Source organism: Nycticebus coucang, chromosome X (genome assembly GCF_027406575.1).
Source record: "Nycticebus coucang isolate mNycCou1 chromosome X, mNycCou1.pri, whole genome shotgun sequence".
Lineage (NCBI taxonomy): Eukaryota > Metazoa > Chordata > Mammalia > Primates > Lorisidae > Nycticebus > Nycticebus coucang.
In genome coordinates, this window is record NC_069804.1 from 8547284 (window position 1) to 8565183 (window position 17900).

The following is a 17900-nucleotide window of genomic DNA, read 5'->3' on the forward strand; positions in this document are numbered from 1 at the left end:
AAAGTTTTATTACCACACTGGATTTTACTGCGAGTACACATTTTATATTCTCCTGTACTTCGTTATGTGGATGGCAACAAAATAGGGGACCGTATTGATCTCTAATAACAAAACAATGTGTGAGATTGCCTTTTACTATTACTGGTAGTCCCTGGGATGAATTGTAAAGATCCTGTGACACTCAGAATAGTGTCACACACCCTCAGGATATGATGTGGGCTGAGGGGTCTACACTGTATTGTCCTGACACTAGGGACTCTGCACTCTTGCTTTTTATAGCGCCAATACCATGTTTTTGAGCAGTAGATGTTTCCAGAGTAAATGGATGAATATCTAGAGGGGAAACCTGTCTTTTTAATATCAAACACACCAAGTCTTAGTGGAAATTGTTTCCTAAAGTTTATTTCCTTTTAGGAAATTTTGAAGGTTAATGTTTAAGAATAAAAAAAAATTGAGCACATTGAAGAGAGCCCCTACATAACAACATAACAGTGATGGTGAGAGACTTGATCATGGAATTGACTATAACACAGGCAGAATACATATAATAAGTTCTCTGAGAAAGAACACTCAGGTAACATAGATAGAATTTTGTGATTACAGGGGATTTCAGTTTCCAGACGATGTGGCATTTATTCTATAGCTAACTATAGGAGGGGCTTGGTTGCCAGGGAAGGATTCCGTCTGCCTCGCCTACTTTGGCATCTCATAAAGAGCTTGGAGGGAGAGTCCTTTCCTCTAGTCACAGCAGCTGTCCGCCCATTTCTCTATTTCTGTCCTTCCTCCCCAAGTGGCATTTCCCAGCATATACTGGCAGCAACCAGTGCAGGGAATTAGACTTTGTTGACACATGGTGTTTGGTCACCAATTTTGCTTGACTGGTTCTATGAAGACCTTTGAACGTGGGCAGGGTGGGGATTTGTTTTGAATTTTAATATCCTCATTTAGAACAGATTATAAAATTTTACAGTGTATCATTATTTTTGGCTCCTAGGAAGAAGAAATAAATAGGATAGATCAAGAAACTTGGAATAGACATTCTGGTGTCTTTCCTGAGTAAATGACACAGCTTAAACTTATTGACTAATCTAGGCGCCTGCCTGGTGTAGCTTCAAAGTGATTTTGACCAGCTGGCTTCACTATTGCCTCAATTTCTAGCAGTTCTTAATTAAGAAAATACATACTGCTGCCCAAACTTCACTTAAACGGCATCTCTGAGGAAAGCCCCCTCCCCTCCGCTCTGTGGTCGTGATGTGCAGCCAGGGGTGAGGACCACTGGAGAAAGCACAGCTGCAGATGAATACATCAGGAAGGCATGAATGGGGTGATAGTGAAAATGAAGGGGGCTCATGGGTTCTTTTGTTCTGGGTACACTTTAAAGGGAAATGTAGCAATCTGTGCCCTATCCACTTTCCCCTTCCCCTCTGGACTAACTGTGGGGTGGGCTCAGGGGCCCTCATTGGCACCAGGGCCTTGTGTTCTGGTCACTTATGGAGAGGCCCCTTGGCAGCTCCTCTGGAGGGCAATGCTCAGGAGTACCCACTAGATGTCGCTGTTGGACCGCAGAACAAAGCTAAGGCCCACTGGCAGAACCAGAGTCAACCAGGAAAATTGTGGGAATAGTGGGACTGTGAATGAACAGATAATGAGATTTGGGGTGATGATTGCATCTTGCCCGGATATCTGCAAGAGTCCTCCCTCACCTTCTTCAGCTCTTTGTTCAAATGTCATCTGACATTCGAGGCATTCCTTAACCACCTTCTCTAAAATTACATCCCTCCTTATTATGCTAAGTGAAATAAGCCAGACACAGAAAGACAAATACCTCATGATCTTGCTGATATGTGGAGTATAAAACAGCTGATCTTATATATAGAAAGGTGCTAGCAGGCTGGGAGGGCTTGGGGAGGCCAGGGGAAAGGGAAGATGCTGATCAAAATGTACAAGTTTGTTAGACTGGAGGGATAAGTTTTAGTGATTGTATGGTGATTGCAGTTAATAATCATGTATATTTCTAAACTGATAAAATAGATTTTAATGTTCTCATCACAGAGATGATAAGTTGGTGAGGTGATATGTTAATTAGTTTGATTAAATCTTTCTTTAATGTATACATAGATCAAAACATGACATTGTACCCCGTAAATAGACATGATTATTATTTGTCAATTTCAGAAAGTAAAAAGAGATCAAGATAATTAGCCCTCTGCATTTGTTTTTCCTATTGATATTTCTATATTCGACATTACCAGACCCTGTGGAAAGAGTTTATGAAATGCTAAATATTGCTGTTCTTGTGTGCTGCTACCAGGGGGCAGTGCTGGTAGCTGGCTTTCTGCAGGCTAGCACTGGGCTGAAGCAGGCAGTCTGGATCTAGAGAAAATACTGTGAGCATATGTGATTTTTTTTCTTTCTTTTTTTTTTATTAATATTAAATCATAGCTGTGTACATTAATGCGATCATGGGACACCATACACTGGTTTTATAAACAGTTTGACACATTTTCATCACACTGGTTAACATTGCCTTCCTGGCATTTTCTTAGTTACTGTGTTAAGACATTTATATTCCTTTTGTTTTGTAGAGACAGAGTCTCACTTTATGGCCCTCGGTAGAGTGCCAAGGCATCACACAGCTCACAGCAACCTCCAACTCCTGGGCTTAAACAATTCTCTTGCCTCAGCCTCCCGAGTAGCTGGGACTACAGGCGCCCGCCACAACGCCCGGCTATTTTTTGGTTGCAGTTCAGCCGGGGCCGGGTTTGAACCTGCCACCCTCGGTATATGGGGCCAGCGCCTTACCGACTGAGCCACAGCGCTGCCCAAGACATTTATATTTACATTTATTAAGTTTCACATGTACCCTTGTAAGATGCACTGCAGGTGTGATTTTTTTCATTGGGTTTTAGCTTCCAACTTCAAATAGGAAATGTTTTTCACCATTCTATAAGGTATATGTACTTCAAAAGATCACGTTGCACATGATAAAAGCATCTGATATTATCTGTCAGTTTAAAAAAGTAAACAAACAAGGAATTGTTATGTTTATAATTATTTCATTATTTAGTTGCCTTTAAAATTAAAATAAATTTTTTTAAATATAATTCACATTCTGTACAGTTTACCCATTTAAAGTGTATAATTCAGTGGTTTTTAGTATATTCATAGAGTTGTGCAACCATTAACCACTATCAATTTTTTTTTTAGACTATCTCACTATGGCATCCTTGGTAGAGAGCCATGGTGTCACAGCTCACAGCAACCTCAGACTCTTGGGCTTAAGCAATTCTCTTACGTCAGCCTCCCAAATAGCTGAGACTACAGGCGCCTGCCACAATGCCCGGCTATTTTTGTTTTCTTTTGTTGCAGTTGTCATTGTTGTTTTTGCTGGCCTAGGCTGGATTTGAATCCGCCAGCCTTGGTGTATGTGGCTGGCACCCTACCCACTGACCTACGGGTGCCGCCCCCTACTATCAGTTTTAGAATAATGTCATTACCTCCACCAAAGAACCTCTGTACCTTTTAGCTATTAAGCCCCAGCTCCCACCCAACCCCCATCCAGCCCTAGGCCACCATTCACCTGTTTTCTGTGTCTCTGGATTCACCTATTCTGGGCATTTCATATAAATGGAATCTTACAGTATGTGGTCTTTTGTGATTAAATTATTTCATTCAGCATAATATTTTCAAAGTTCACCTGTGATGTAGCACATATCAGCACCTCTTTTTTCTTTTTTTTTTTTGAGACAGAGTCTCACTTTGTCACTGTCAGTAGAGTGCTGTGATGTCGCAGCTCATAGCAACCTCCAACTCCTGGTCTTAGGTAATTCCCTTGCCTCAGCCTGCTGAGTAGCTGGGACTATAGGTGCCCGCCACAACGCCCGGCTATTTTTTTGTTGCAGTTTGGCTGGGGCTGGGTTTGAACCTGCCACCCTAGGTATATGGGGCTGGCGCCCTACCCACTGAGCCACAAGCGTACCCCTTGTACCATAAGTGCACCTCATTGTCATTCTGAATAATGCTGCTGTGACCATTTGTGTATAAGTCTTCATGCGGATGTATGCTTTCGTTTCTCTTGGGTGTATATATGCCTAGGAGTGGAATTGCTTGGTCAAAGAGTAACTTTGTGTTTAAATTTATGAGGAACTTACTAGACTGTTTTCTGAGGTGCCTGCACCTTTGTAATGGACTATATATTTTCTCTCTAGCATTCACTACCTTTTGACAGAGCCTGAAATTTACTTATTTGTCCAGTGTCTTTCTCCCAGCCATAAACTAGGCTTGCAAAAAGGCAGGGACTTGAGTTTGCTTTGCTCACTGCTGTATCCCCAGGGCGTGTACTGGTAACCGGCACATGGTAAGTATGTGCTAAATAAATATCCCATGAATGAATGAGTAGACCTGAGTTTTCTGATTTTTCAGTCATTTATTGCCCTCATTCATTCAATAAAGATTTATAGCTCCAAATCTGTACCTGACACAAATAAAACAATGAACAAGATAGATAGGGTCCTTGTCCACTTAGATACAGGACCTGGATGCCTGCCCTTACCTCCACTGTGGCACAAAAAGTATTCAATGAAAGATTTTCCCCTACCACTTCTACACTAGTGGAAGTACAAATGTATATATCTAGCAAATCATGATGTTAGAATATGAGAGGTATGGTGTTGGGGAAGGACAGGAAGTCACAGGGAAGTCTCGGAAGTACACCTAACCCAGACTTAGGAGATCAGGGAAGGCTTACCAAAGGAGGTGATATAAATACTGAAACCAGGAAGATAAGTAGGAGGGTGCCCAGTGTAGGGAAGGCAGTGTTTGCTGAGATGGTGCCGAGAGGAGGTACATTCCAGAATATGGAGTAGGTGGAGTGTGGGAATTTTTGAGGAAAAAGATGAAGCTGGAGTTATACTTGGGCCCGCCTGTCAGGGTTGGCACCATCGTGAGGATTTGGGTTTTCTCTCAAGAACAATGAATAGCTGTGGCAGAGCTTTCCAGGGAGAAGTGGCCCAGGTCAGACTGGCATTTTGGAAATTCTGTTTGATCTCAGTGTGGAGAAGCCACAGACAGGGCAAGACAAGAGAGGAGGTGCCATTCCAAGACGGCGGTCTGCCTGGCAGCCCAGGTGGGGAAGGCAGGAAGTAGAGCAAGTCGAGAGGTTTCGGAAGTAGAGTTGCTGAGATGCGGGGATTGTGTGGAAGGCCTACCTAGGTTTCTAGTTTGCACAGGAGTATACCTAGATGGTGGGCTCTTCTCTCAGTGGGCACAATGCTGAGGCTGGGAGGAGGATGCTTGAGTGCAGTGTTGCATACAATGAGTTGGAGTAGAGAAATTCAGGACACCCAAGAAGGCAAATGGTGTCATGGTTTTTATTTTTTATTTTTTGAGACAGAGTTTCAAGCTGTTGCCCTAGGTAGAGTGTCATGGCATCATAGCTCACAGCAACCCCCAATTCTTGGGCTCAAGCAATCCTCTTGCCTCAGTTTTTCTATTTTTAGTAGAGACAGGGTCTCGCTTTTTGCTCAGGCTGGTCTCAAACCCGTGAGCTCAAGCTGTCCACCGGCCTCAGCCTCCCAGAGTGTTAGGGTTGCAGGTGTGAGCCACTGCGCCCGTCAGTCTCATGTTTTTTTGACAATTCCTATTCATTTGTTTTGACTGCCTAGGGCTCAGTTAAAAAGGTTAGGGAGGGTGAATGTGTCACAACTGATGAGTGGTGTCTGCCATGGATATGTCAGAAGGGCTGTGAAGGCAAATCTAATACAGCATGCCATGATTGATTGGTGATGTCTGCTGTGGGCATTGGCGGCTGGATGTTAAGCTGTGTAGTCACTGACCTGCAATAGGCAAGGGGTTCTAGGTGCCTGGAAAAGGCATAGCTAGGCACAGTGGTAAATAGAAGGACATGAATAAGGTTGCCAGGGCAGAGAGCATAGCATAAAAAGAGAAAAGAGTTTAGGGTCAAGCTTTGAGGAAATGCATCTCTTAGAAGTTAAGTAGAGGAATAGGAAAGATCAAGGGAGTCAGAGAAAACCGGGGAGATAGGAGGAAATCAAGAGATGATAATGCTGTAAAAGTCAAGGGAACTGGGGTTTCTAGAAGGATTAAGTGGTCAGCAGTGTCAAATGATGCTGAGAGGTCTGGAATTGGGGTCAGCAAACTTTCTGCAAGGGGCCAGTGGGACAAATATTTTCAGGTTTGTGAAACATGTGGTTTCTGTCTCAACTGTTCAATTCTGCCATTGCAGCATGGAAGTGGCCACAGATCCCATGTAATTGAACAGCATGGCTATACTCTAATAAAACTTTGTTTACAAAGACAGGCAGTGGGCAAGATTTAATTTGTGGGCTATAGTTTTCTGATCCTGTTCTAGAAGATGAGAGCTGAACAAAGGCCATTGCCTTTAGCTGCATCTCCTGGGCATCTTGTGGGCATCTCCTGGTTGGCTGAGGGGATGGACTGGGTGGAAGGGAAGTGAGGCCCAGGAAGAGAAGAGAAGACAGAAGATGGTGGTGGTGGGAGTAGTGGGACCAGGGAAGGTTTTTTATTTCAGTGTTTAAGTGCTTATGGTTGGGGGTCACCACAACATGAGGAACTGTATTAAAGGGTCACTTCATTAGGAAGGTTGAGAACCACTGGCTTATGTGAAAGAGCCATCGGAGAAGGAGAGGTTGAAGATACAGAAGGAAAGGGGAGCTGGGAAAAGGAGCCCTTATGGAGGAAGGAGCGCTACAGCTGAGGTGGGTGAAATCCCACAAAGATAGGAGGGAAGGGAGGGTGAGCGCTGACAGTGTGTGGGCACTTTTGGTGGAAATGCAGGCACAGGATCAATACTGTAATAAGGAATCAGTAAAAATTCTGAAAAAATAAGAAACTGGAACACATTCCCTGCCCTAAAAAATGGGTTATTCTGGAAAGAGACCCAAGGCAGCCTTTTGTGGCCCACTCAACCACACGTTCTATTTATCCCATTTCTGTTGGCTTTTAAAGTAATTATTTACTTATATAGACCTACAAACCTTTAGCCATAATTTAAAAAATGCAGAAAGTTCTAATAAACAGGGTTTACCCAAGTTTTGGTTTCCATTTGGTGGCAAGACCTTATTTATGATGTGAGGCTGTCACTATCATTATGCCTCCATTTTGCCTGAATTACTGTGTTTCTCTGAGAAATATTAACATGTGTGATTCCGGGATGACACCCCAGAAGCTGCTGAGAGGGTTGTCTTTTATGGCGTATATAACTCTGTTTCAAAAATTCGGAAGGGGATGAATTTTGAAAGTTGCTCAGCTCCAGTGGCCTGAGATCAGAGTGTAAAGCCATATGTCTCCCTTCCCTAACTGATTTAAGCCACTGAGCCCTTTGGATCTCTCACTGGGCTGGCACTGCCTTGCCCACACCACAATGGTTCAAATGACTCAGGTCAATGAAAGAAGCTTCCTATGTAAGTGACAGACCCCATCCCATTCACTGCTTGCTCTGGTGTCTGGGCCTTCGTTGCTGATGTTTGCTGTTCTCATCACATCATGGGGCAGTTCTTCTTCTTGCAGGCACTCTGGCTGGGGTCATTGATCTTGCTGTGGACTGGATGACAGATCTGAAGGAGGGGGTCTGCCTGTCTGCCTTCTGGTACAGCCATGAACAGTGCTGCTGGACTTCCAACGAGACTACTTTTGAAGACAGGGACAAGTGTCCCCTATGGCAGAAATGGTCGGAGCTGCTGGTGAATCAATCAGAGGTGGGTGTTCTGGCAGGGTTCTGGGTGGGAACTCGTTCCACATGCACTTTGGAATGTTCCTGGGTGATTCGGGGATGTATTTTCTAGTAACAGTCCATGGCTTAATGCTAGTATGACTGTTTTCTAGTTCTCAAACTTCACTTGAAAAACCAATCCATTGTTTCCTGTATATATGTATTGTTTAAAGCCTCATGTTTGGTTTTATTTTTCTTATCAAAAGTGGTTTATTGATCATGCTGAAGAAATGGGTTAATTTTTATACTTTCTTTTTTTTATACTTTCTAATTCAGGAAAAAAGATAAGTTATCCTTTTGTAAAATGTAACAGCTTTAGTGAGAGAAAATCTACAGTTCATATGGTTTGCCCATTTCAAGTGTACAATTCAATGGCTTTTAGTATATTTGCAGAGCTACGCACCCATCACCACAACCTACTTTCAGAGCATTTTCATCGCTCCCCTCAAAACCTTATACTCATTAGCAGTCATTCCCATGGTCCCCCAATCCACTGTATAGATTTGTCTCTTCTGGACATTTCGTATAAATGAATTCATACAACATGTGGACTTTGTATCTGGTTTCTTTCACTTAGCATGTTTCCCAGGTTTCTTCACATTGTAGCACAAATCAGTACTTCCTTTTTGTATATGGCTGAAAGATATTCTATTGTATGGATATGTCACATTTCATTTATTTATTCATCAGTTGCTTCTGCTTTGGGGCTGTTATGAATGATGTTGCTGTGAACATTTGTGTCCAAGTTTTTGTGGGGCATGTTTTTTATCGCCAATGGGTATATAACTAGGAGAGGAATTGCTGGGTCCAATGGGAACTCTGTTTAACCTTTCGAGGAGCTGCCAGATTGTTTTCCAAGGTGGCTGTACCACTTTATGTGTCCACTAACGGTGAACGAGGGTTCCGATTTCTCCACATCCTCGCTGACCCTTGTTATTATCTGTTTTTGAGTACAGCTATCCTAATGGGTGTGAAATGGTATCTCACTGTGGTTTCAGTTATCATCTTCCATTGAATTTTATGAGCACATTTCAGAGGATGTTCTGGGCCTTCTTTTTTTTTTTCTTTCTCATTTTATTTTTATTAAGCAGTATATAACATACTGCATGCTACATAAGACACTTTATAACCTTCTAGTAGGGGTAGATGACCATTACTGAGTTACTTTTTCATCCATCAGGAATATGCTTCCTTAATCAATGTTCTCCAAACCCTTTGACACATAGTAGCAATTAACTCCAGAGATGTGCCTATCTCTTTCCATCAAGTGCCATTCTTGTACGTAATGGGCAACTCTTTTTTTCCTTGCTACCGTTGGTAAACTTCTTGATGTACACAGTTGCCACTCCAGGGATGACCAAGCAAAAGCCTATGGCGGCAAGTCCAGGGAGAATCTCGAACCACATCTCAACATGGTTACCGCGGCCTGTTCTGGGCCTTCTATGAAGCTAATGTCTCAGACATAGGAGATGTAGTGTTGCACCACACATCTAGGGTGTGGCCTTATGGAATTTAGAACTTCATATCTTCATAAGGAAAGACCTTCACTCAGGAAGGGGATAACTGCTAACAATTCAGTGCTTACCACAATGACTATGGGTCATTGAAGGATCAGAAAACCAGGTGGGTGGGGGTAGCCAGGCTGCCAAGCTTTACATTAGGGGTAATGTGAGGTTGCTCAAACTAGAAATATTCTTGGAAGATGTATATGATCTATTTATACATCTCTTCCTTTCTCTGTTTTTTTTTTTTTTTTTTTTTTTTCCTGACTGACTGAACACAGCTAAAGACATTTGGAACACACTTTGCCATTTTACTAAACCTCTTTCTCAGTGGAATTAAAAATTAATTCCTTCAAATCTTGAAGTAGATAGGGATCTTGAAATCTCACACACTCTCAGTGCTCTCCATTACTTCCAAAAGAAATTCTCTACTTGGGTTGATGGAAGGGGCGAGCAGAATTGGCTGTGGGCCATGTTTTACTTCTCCTCTTCTACTTGCAACCCGTGTTGTGGGGAAATATGGCTGTCCATCTTTTCAACTATTTTTAAGATTTATACTTTGATTCAAAGAATTACTGTTAGTAAGAGTGAGAAATTATTTTTAACTTTCACAAAAGTACGTATTTAAGTGGGTGAAAGGCATTCCTCAGTCTGATTTCTCACCACATAGGGTGTGAATATATGTGCTTGTAAAGGCCAGCATAGTCTCTGGAATGTGTTTTTGCATTTAATAGACACACACATGTTCATGTCCATGGCCTGACCTGTAGGTGACCTCTCTTTTCTTCCCCCCTCACTTGAGAAATCCAGATGGTGGCAAGAACCTAGGGCTTAGAGAAATGTGGTCTCCACTCAACAGAGCAGGTCCTTGATCTAAAAGGCCCCAGACTGTGTGTTTGGTTTAGAAAATGTTCTCCCCACATCAGGTAATTTGGAATAAATGGTTCAATGAATTATTCTGAAGGAAACCAAGTTTTCCTCCTCTAATAGTGCCCCTCAAATGTCAACATGCATCAGAACCTCCTGGAAGGCTTGTTAGAACACATTTAGCTGAGCCCTACCCAGAGTGTCTGACTTAGCAGCTCTGGCCTGAGTCCTACTAGTGCATGTGTACTATGCTCCCGGCTGATACTGATGCTGCCAGTCCACAGACCACACTTTGAGGAGCATGTTCTCAAATATGGTTCCAACTCTTGTTCATTGGGACTGCAGCTGCTTGCTGTGGTATAGGTGTGGCCATAGTGAAAGCTGAGAGAGACCAGTCCACTGCAGACAAGGCATGACAAATCTTCCAGGGTCTCAAAGGTACAATTTTCTGTGTCACACGTTTCATTAACTGCAGTGCAAGTGGTGATTAAAACCAAGCATCATTCATGGTTTTTACCCAGTAGAAGCTACATGTAAACAGCTCCTGGAGAAGCACCCAGTGCTCCGTTTGTGTGTATTGACTGTAGCAATAGCAACAGCTGATAAAACCAACACCAGCCTTTTTGTTTACATAGGCCGGGAACCAAACCTGTCTAGTGCTGTCAAAGCTTTTGTTATCACGACAGAGGGGGTGGGATTGGATACATTGCTCAGTTGTGTTGTGGCTAATGTTTCCTTTCTTGTTTTGTGTCTGCCGTTTAGGGTGCCAGTGCTTATATTCTGAATTACTTAATGTACATCCTGTGGGCACTGCTGTTTGCATTTTTGGCCGTCTCCCTGGTGCGTGTATTTGCGCCATATGCCTGTGGCTCTGGTATACCAGAGGTGAGTCGTGGCTAGATTTCTTTTGTACCAATAATAAGAATAGCAGATACTTCCATAGTACTGTTGTGCTAAGCACAGTTCCAAGTATTTTACATATTCTTACTCTTCACAATAAGACTGTGAGGCAAGTACTATTATTGTTCATTTGATAGTTGAGTAAAGTACAGAAAGGTTAAGTAACTTGCTCAAGGAAACCAACCTAGTAAGCTGTTAGTTGAACCCAGTCTGACTTTAGGATTTATTTATACTCTATATTCAAGATTTCTGCTCTGGTGCTTCTCAGATGATTAAAGCCTTATCTTTGTGAACCAAGAATAACTCTTAAAGTGTGTGGAATCAGAGTTCATTAATCACACATATAAGTGTAGCACTGAACTCACTCATTAGTGTGTCTATGATGTAATGTGAAAAAAGATAATAGTGTAGGTTTGTTGCTAAGAAACTTTATGATGATTAAACTCCTTTGTCATGTTTTGGTCTTCTAGTGACAAGGTGATAGCAATTTTTAAAAACTTAATTCCACTTTCAGTGCATGTACAGTGCATGTACCCCTGTACATTTAGAATTCTTTTCTTTTATCTTTGAAGAGTTTTTTTGTTAAGATAAATCCAGTGAAATTTTGTGCATACATGTATAATCAAAGTGGTCTATCTGAAATAAAAATTTATGTGTCTTGGGCGGCACCTGTGGCTCAGTGAGTAGGGCGCCGGCCCCATATGCCGAGGGTGGCGGGTTCTAAACCCAGCCCCGGCCAAACTGCAACAACAACAACAACAAAAAAAAAAATAGCCGGGCGTTGTGGCAGGCGCCTGTAGTCCCAGCTGCTTGGGAGGCTGAGGCAAGAGAATCGCATAAGCCCAAGAGTTAAGAGGTTGCTGTGAGCCCTGTGATGCCACGGCACTCTACCCGAGGGTGGTACAGTGAGACTCTGTCTCTAATAAAAAAAAAAAAAAAAATAAAAATAAAAATTTATGTGTCTTTTAAAAATAGAATATAATGTTGTTTTTACCTAAGCTAATAATAAAGTTATATTTGGGAAAGATACAAGTAACTCTTAGTATTACATGAAAATAGTTTACTTTTTTTATAAAATCAACCTAGAGAACTACAAGAATGTTGGATGAAACTCTATCCTTTGGGATCCTCCATTTTATGAAATTATCACATGTATAAGAGTAAAATTAAAATGAAAGATTTAGGGCAGGCACGGTGGCCCAGGCCTGTAATCCTAGCACTCTGGGAGGCCAGGGCAGGTGGATTGCTTGAGTTCATGAATTCTAGACCAGTCTGAGCAAGAGCAAGACCAAGACCCTATCTCTAAAAATAGCTGGGCATTGTGGCAGGTACCTATAGTCCTAGCTACTTGGGAGGCTGAGGCAAGAGGATCGCTTGAGCCCAGGAGTTTGAGGTTGCTGTGAGCTATAACACCACGGCACTCTACCAAAGGCAACAAAGTGAGACTCTGTCTCAAAAATAAATAAATAAATAAATAAATAAACAAACAAACAAATAAAAAAAATTGAATGGGGTGGAGACAAGATGGCTGACTGAAGCCAGCTTTCCACAGAGGCTCCCGTCCAGAAGGAGACTTAAAGGACAGAAATTTAGCAAGTAACCTGGTGGATTAGAGCTGCACCAAGAGAGAAGGTTGAAGAACGCACATCAACCCCGCTGAGGCAAGCTGCAACCCCGAGGATACAAACAAAAGGTATAAAATCCATCACCAAGCGGACGGGAGTCCCCTCCCCCATGAGAACGGCTCGGAGTGCCCCACAAACAAACGAGCAGAGTTCAAAGGTCCTTCCACTACACTCCACGGGAGAGACCCTCTAAAAACTGGACCTACCTCCCCTACTAGGATGCCATGGCGTTCTACTGCCAGGCATAAAACTGTACAGAACTGTGTATATTCTCTACCTGCAATTCTAAGCTGCCAGCACTCCTCTCCACTCTCACTCTGAGGTCTTGGGTGATTTCTCAAGGGGTGTGAACAGGGCCTAGACGGCAGCTGGTCAGTGCTGATTCTGTGGCACAGGAGTGAGGAGAGGACGGTCAGCTGAGAGGGAACCACACCGGAACGGCGGTGCCTCAAGGCGCAGAGCAGCAGCTGTTTTTTTGGCAACAATAGGGCTCGCTCCCAGATATTCCAAAGCCACACCCCCTGTCTCCCTGGGCAACCAGAAGAGGCTGGGCATCTTCTCAGGTGGCAACCACCGAGGAACAGATCTGGGATGGAAACGCAGGCCCTGTGAGTAAAGGGTTTGCCTGAGGCGGTACCGGCCTGGGTGGAGCGCGGGGACTAGAAACGCAGGTGCAGAGCCGGGAAGTTCCCAGGGCAGGGCTGACCCAGCGGACCGCTTTACTGAGCCTAAGATGCACCTGGCCCTCAGGGGATCGTCAGCCTATAGACAAAGGAAGGCAGGAGGCTAGAACTGACAACTAACTGAATACAAACCTGCAGGAGCAAAGACAGGGCCTGAGGCGCAGGCTCTGGAAACTCAAAACGGCTTCTCTTCTGCAGGGGAATTTAGCAGGGACAGAAACAAATTCCCACAAAGTTGTTCTGTTCTGTTCTGTCAGTAACATCAGTCAGGGGAGGGCTGGAACTGAGTGAACACCCCCCAGCCTCCATCAAGTGCCCAAGGTTGTCAGGCCTCACCTCCCCCTGTTGGATAGAGGCAGAGCACAGCGGCCTGGCTGAGGAGAAATAGATTTCCTTGTGATTCAGGCAGGTACAAACCCCTAGAGTATCTGTTCACTAGAAGCAATTGGGTCTCAGCTCTGCGGGGCTATCAGTGACTGGATGTGACAGAGGTGCAAGGTGGGGAAGGAGGCATCAACCTTCCCAGACTAATCTATTTGCTGGGTGGGTCGTCCTGACTCCACGGAGCACCAGAGCAAGCCATATCTGAGTTGTCATCAGACCCCTGTAATTCAGTTGCCAGAGACCTTTTAAACTCTCCCACCTGAGACAGGTGCTGACTGAGGCAGTTGATTTGGACCCTTTGAACTGAGCCAACCACCCGAGGATTATTCAAGTAGTGCCCTGGGTGTGTGGTTCTAGGAAGGTTTGATTTTCCTTTTCCAATTGTTGCCTGTGGGGGGCGGGGTGACTTAATTGCTGGTATTTTCCACAGCTGAGACTTCAGCCCAGAGTAACTGTTTCACTAGGGTCGAACAGAGACCAGCTGAAAACAAGACAGAACCACTTAGCCCCACCACACCAAACAGGTCCCCAGTTTCTCAGGCCATAGCACTGTACAGGTCCTTGACAAAGCTCCAGGGGAAAAATCAAATGGTGTAAAACAATCATGGGGCGGAATCAGTGGAAAAACTCTGGTAACATGAATAACCAGAATAAATCAACGCCCCCCCCCCCAAGGAAAGATATGGCAGATGTAACTGAAGATCCCATTCATAAACAGCTGGCAGAGATGTCAGAAATTGAATTCAGAATTTGGATTGCAAACAAGATTAATAGAATGGAGGAAAGTTTGGAATTAGAAATTCGAGGAGCAATTCAAAAGTCGGAATTAGAAATTCGAGGAGAAATTCAAAAGTTGTCTAAAGAATTTAACGAATTTAAAGACAAAACCACCAAAGATTTTGACACATTGAAGCAAGAATTTGCAGCCCTCAAAGATCTGAAAAATACTGTAGAATCCCTCAGTAACAGAGTGGAGCAAGCAGAAGAAAGGATTTCTGACATTGAAGACAAAGCCTTTGAATGCTCCCAAACTCTCAAAGAGAAAGAGAAATGGAGAGCAAAAATGGATCATTCTCTCAGAGAGCTCTGGGATAATTTGAAGAAGGCTAATATCCACCTCATTGGAATCCCTGAAAGTGATGAAGTGGCCTCGCAAGGCACAGAGGCCCTTCTCCATGAAATTATGAAAGAGAATTTTCCAGACATGCCAAGAGATTCTGAAATTCAGATAGCAGACAGTTTCAGAAGCCCAGCACAACTCAATCTGAATAAGACATCCCCTAGGCATATCATAATTAACTTCACTAAAGTTAATATGAAGGAGAAAATTCTGAAAGCATCCAGACGTAAGAAATCCATTACCTACAAAGGGAAGAATATTAGAATGACTGCAGATCTCTCTGCTGAAACTTTTCAAGCCAGAAGAGGGTGGTCATCGACTTTTAATCTCCTATAGCAAAATATCTTTCAACCCCAGATCCTGTATCCAGCTAAACTGAGTTTCATTTATGATGGAGAAATTAAATACTTTAATGACATTCATATGTTGAAGAAATTTGCCATAACCAAACCTGCTCTTCAGGGTATTCTCAGACCTATCATCCATAATGACCAACCCAATCCTCTGTCACAAAAGTAAACTCACTCAGAAACTTTTGATCAAACTCCAACTTCCACAGTGGTGAAAAGATTAAAAATGTCCACTGGACTTTGGAAAACTCTATACCAAATATTTTACCAGACTTATCAATATTCTCCATTAATGTGAATGGCTTAAACTGTCCTCTAAAGAGGCACAGGTTAGCTGACTGGATACTAAACTCAGGCCAGATATTTGCTGCATATAAGAGTCACATCTTACCTTAAAAGATAAGTATAGACTCAGGGTGAAAGGATGGTTGTCAATATTTCAGGCACATGGCAATCAGAAAAAAGCAGGTGTTGCGATTCTATTTGCAGACGCAATAGGCTTTAAACCAATAAAAGGAAGGAAGGATAAGAATGGTCACTTCGTATTTGTTAAGGGTAATACTCAATATGATGAGATTTCAATTCTTAATATTTATGTACCCAACCAGAATGCACCTCAATTTATAAGAGAAACTCTAACAGACATGAGCAACTTAATTTCCTCCAGCTCCATAATAGTCGGAGATTTCAACACTCCTTTGACACTGTTGGATAGATCCTCCAATAAGAAGCTGAGCAAAGAAATTTTAGATTTAAACCTAACCATCCAACATTTGGATTTAGTGGACATCTACAGAACATTTCATCCCAACAAAACTGAATACACATACTTCTCATCAGCCCACGGAACATACTCCAAAATCGATCACATCTTAGGTCACAAGTCTAACCTCAGTAAATTTAAAGGAATAGAAATGATTCCTTGCATCTTCTCGGACCATCATGGAATAAAAGTTAAACTCAGTAACAACAGATTCCTTGCATGTTCTCGGACCATCATGGAATAAAAGTTAAACTCAGTAACAACAGGAATCTGCATACTCATACAAAAACATGGAAGTTAAATAACCTTATGCTGAATGATAGCTGGGTCAGAGATGAGATTAAGAAGGAAATTGCCAAATTTTTGGAACAAACGACAATGAAGACACGAATTATCAGAACCTCTGGGATACCGCAAAGGCAGTCCTAACAGGGAAATTTATAGCACTGCAAGCCTTCCTCAGGAGAACAGAAAGAGAGGAAGTTAACAACTTAATGGGAGATCTCAAGCAACTGGAAAAGGAAGAACATTCCAAACCCAAACCCAGTAGAAGAAAAGAATAACCAAAATTAGAGCAGAATTAAATGAAATTGAAAACAAAAGAATTATACAACAGAACAATAAATCAAAAAGTTGGTTTTTTGAAAAGGTCAATAAAATGGATAAACCTTTGGCTAACCTAACCAGGAAAAAAAGAGTAAAATCTCTAATCTCGTCAATCAGAAATGACAAAGACGAAATAACAACAGACTCCTCAGAAATTAAAAAAATCCTTAATGAATATTACAAGAAACTTTATTCTCAGAAATATGAACATCAGAAGGAAATTGACCAATACTTGGAAGCACATCACTTTCCAAGACTTAGCCAGAAATCAAGTGGAAATGTTGAACAGGCCCATATCAAGTTCGGAAATAGCATCAACCATACAAAATCTCCCTAAAAAGAAAAGCCCAAGACCAGATGGCTTCTTTCAGAATTCTACCAAACCTTTAAAGAGGAACTAGTACCTATAGTATTCAACCTGCTCCAAAATGTAGAAAAAGAAGGAAGACTACCCAACACGTTCTATGAAGCAAACATCACCCTGATCCCCAAATTAGGAAAAGACCCAACAAGAAAAGAAAATTATAGACCAATATCAGTAATGAATATAGATGCAAAAATATTCAACAAGATCCTAACAAACAGAATCCAGCAACGTATCAAACAAATTATACATCATGACCAAGTCGGTTTTATCCCAGGGTCTCAGGCTGGTTCAATATATGTAAATCTATAAGTATAATTCAGCACATAAATTAATAAAAACAGTAGCATAGATTTTTACACATGTTAAATGGCTAAGAAACATATAAATACCACAACGAGTGTCATTTCTTAAAAGGAACTTGAAGTTTGCTTGGCAGTGAGTGTTGAAAGAGTCACAGCTTGTGTGTTACTATGAAGGGGTGGAAGGAGGGATATCTGAAATTAAGGGAAAGTTGTGACAGCAGGCATGGATGGGCATGGCACCTTGGTACATGCTGGAACTGGTGGGTGTTCAAGACATGTGTATGGGCGGCGCCTGTGGCTCAGTGACAGGGCGCCCCCCCCCATATGCCGAGGGTGGCGGGTTCGAGCCCAGCCCCGGCCAAACTGCAACCAAGAAATGGCCGTGCGTTGTGGCGGGTGCCTGTAGTCCCAGCTGCTCGGGAGGCTGAGGCAGGAGAATCGCTTAAGCCCAGGAGTTGGAGGTTGCTGTGAGCTGTGTGACGCCACGGCACTCTACCAAGGGCAATAAAGTGAAACTCTGTCTCTACAAAAAAAAAAAAAAAAGAAAAAGAAAAAAAAAGACATGTGTATGTATGTTTTATGTTTTCCTACATGACTCAGTTCACCTGGGTGCAGTTTTATGCATTCACCTAGTGTTTCTCCAGGAGAAAATGTGCATAAACAGACACAAAATTTATGTTA

The 17900-nt window shown here is 42.5% G+C and overlaps 1 protein-coding gene and 1 pseudogene across 5 annotated transcripts in view; one reads left to right on the forward strand and one right to left on the reverse strand.

Annotated features, from left to right (window-relative positions):
• Nucleotides 1-17900, forward strand: part of CLCN4 (chloride voltage-gated channel 4) — an 83597-nt gene that overhangs the window by 30729 nt on the left and 34968 nt on the right. For all 5 annotated transcript variants that reach the window (XM_053579628.1, XM_053579632.1, XM_053579631.1 and 2 more), the window contains 2 exons: nt 7549-7736; nt 10882-11004. In XM_053579628.1, the coding sequence (XP_053435603.1) occupies nt 7549-7736; nt 10882-11004 (311 nt within the window). The remainder of the gene's footprint in view (nt 1-7548; nt 7737-10881; nt 11005-17900) is intronic.
• On the reverse strand, nt 8820-9156 carry LOC128577402 (NADH dehydrogenase [ubiquinone] 1 alpha subcomplex subunit 1-like; annotated as a pseudogene).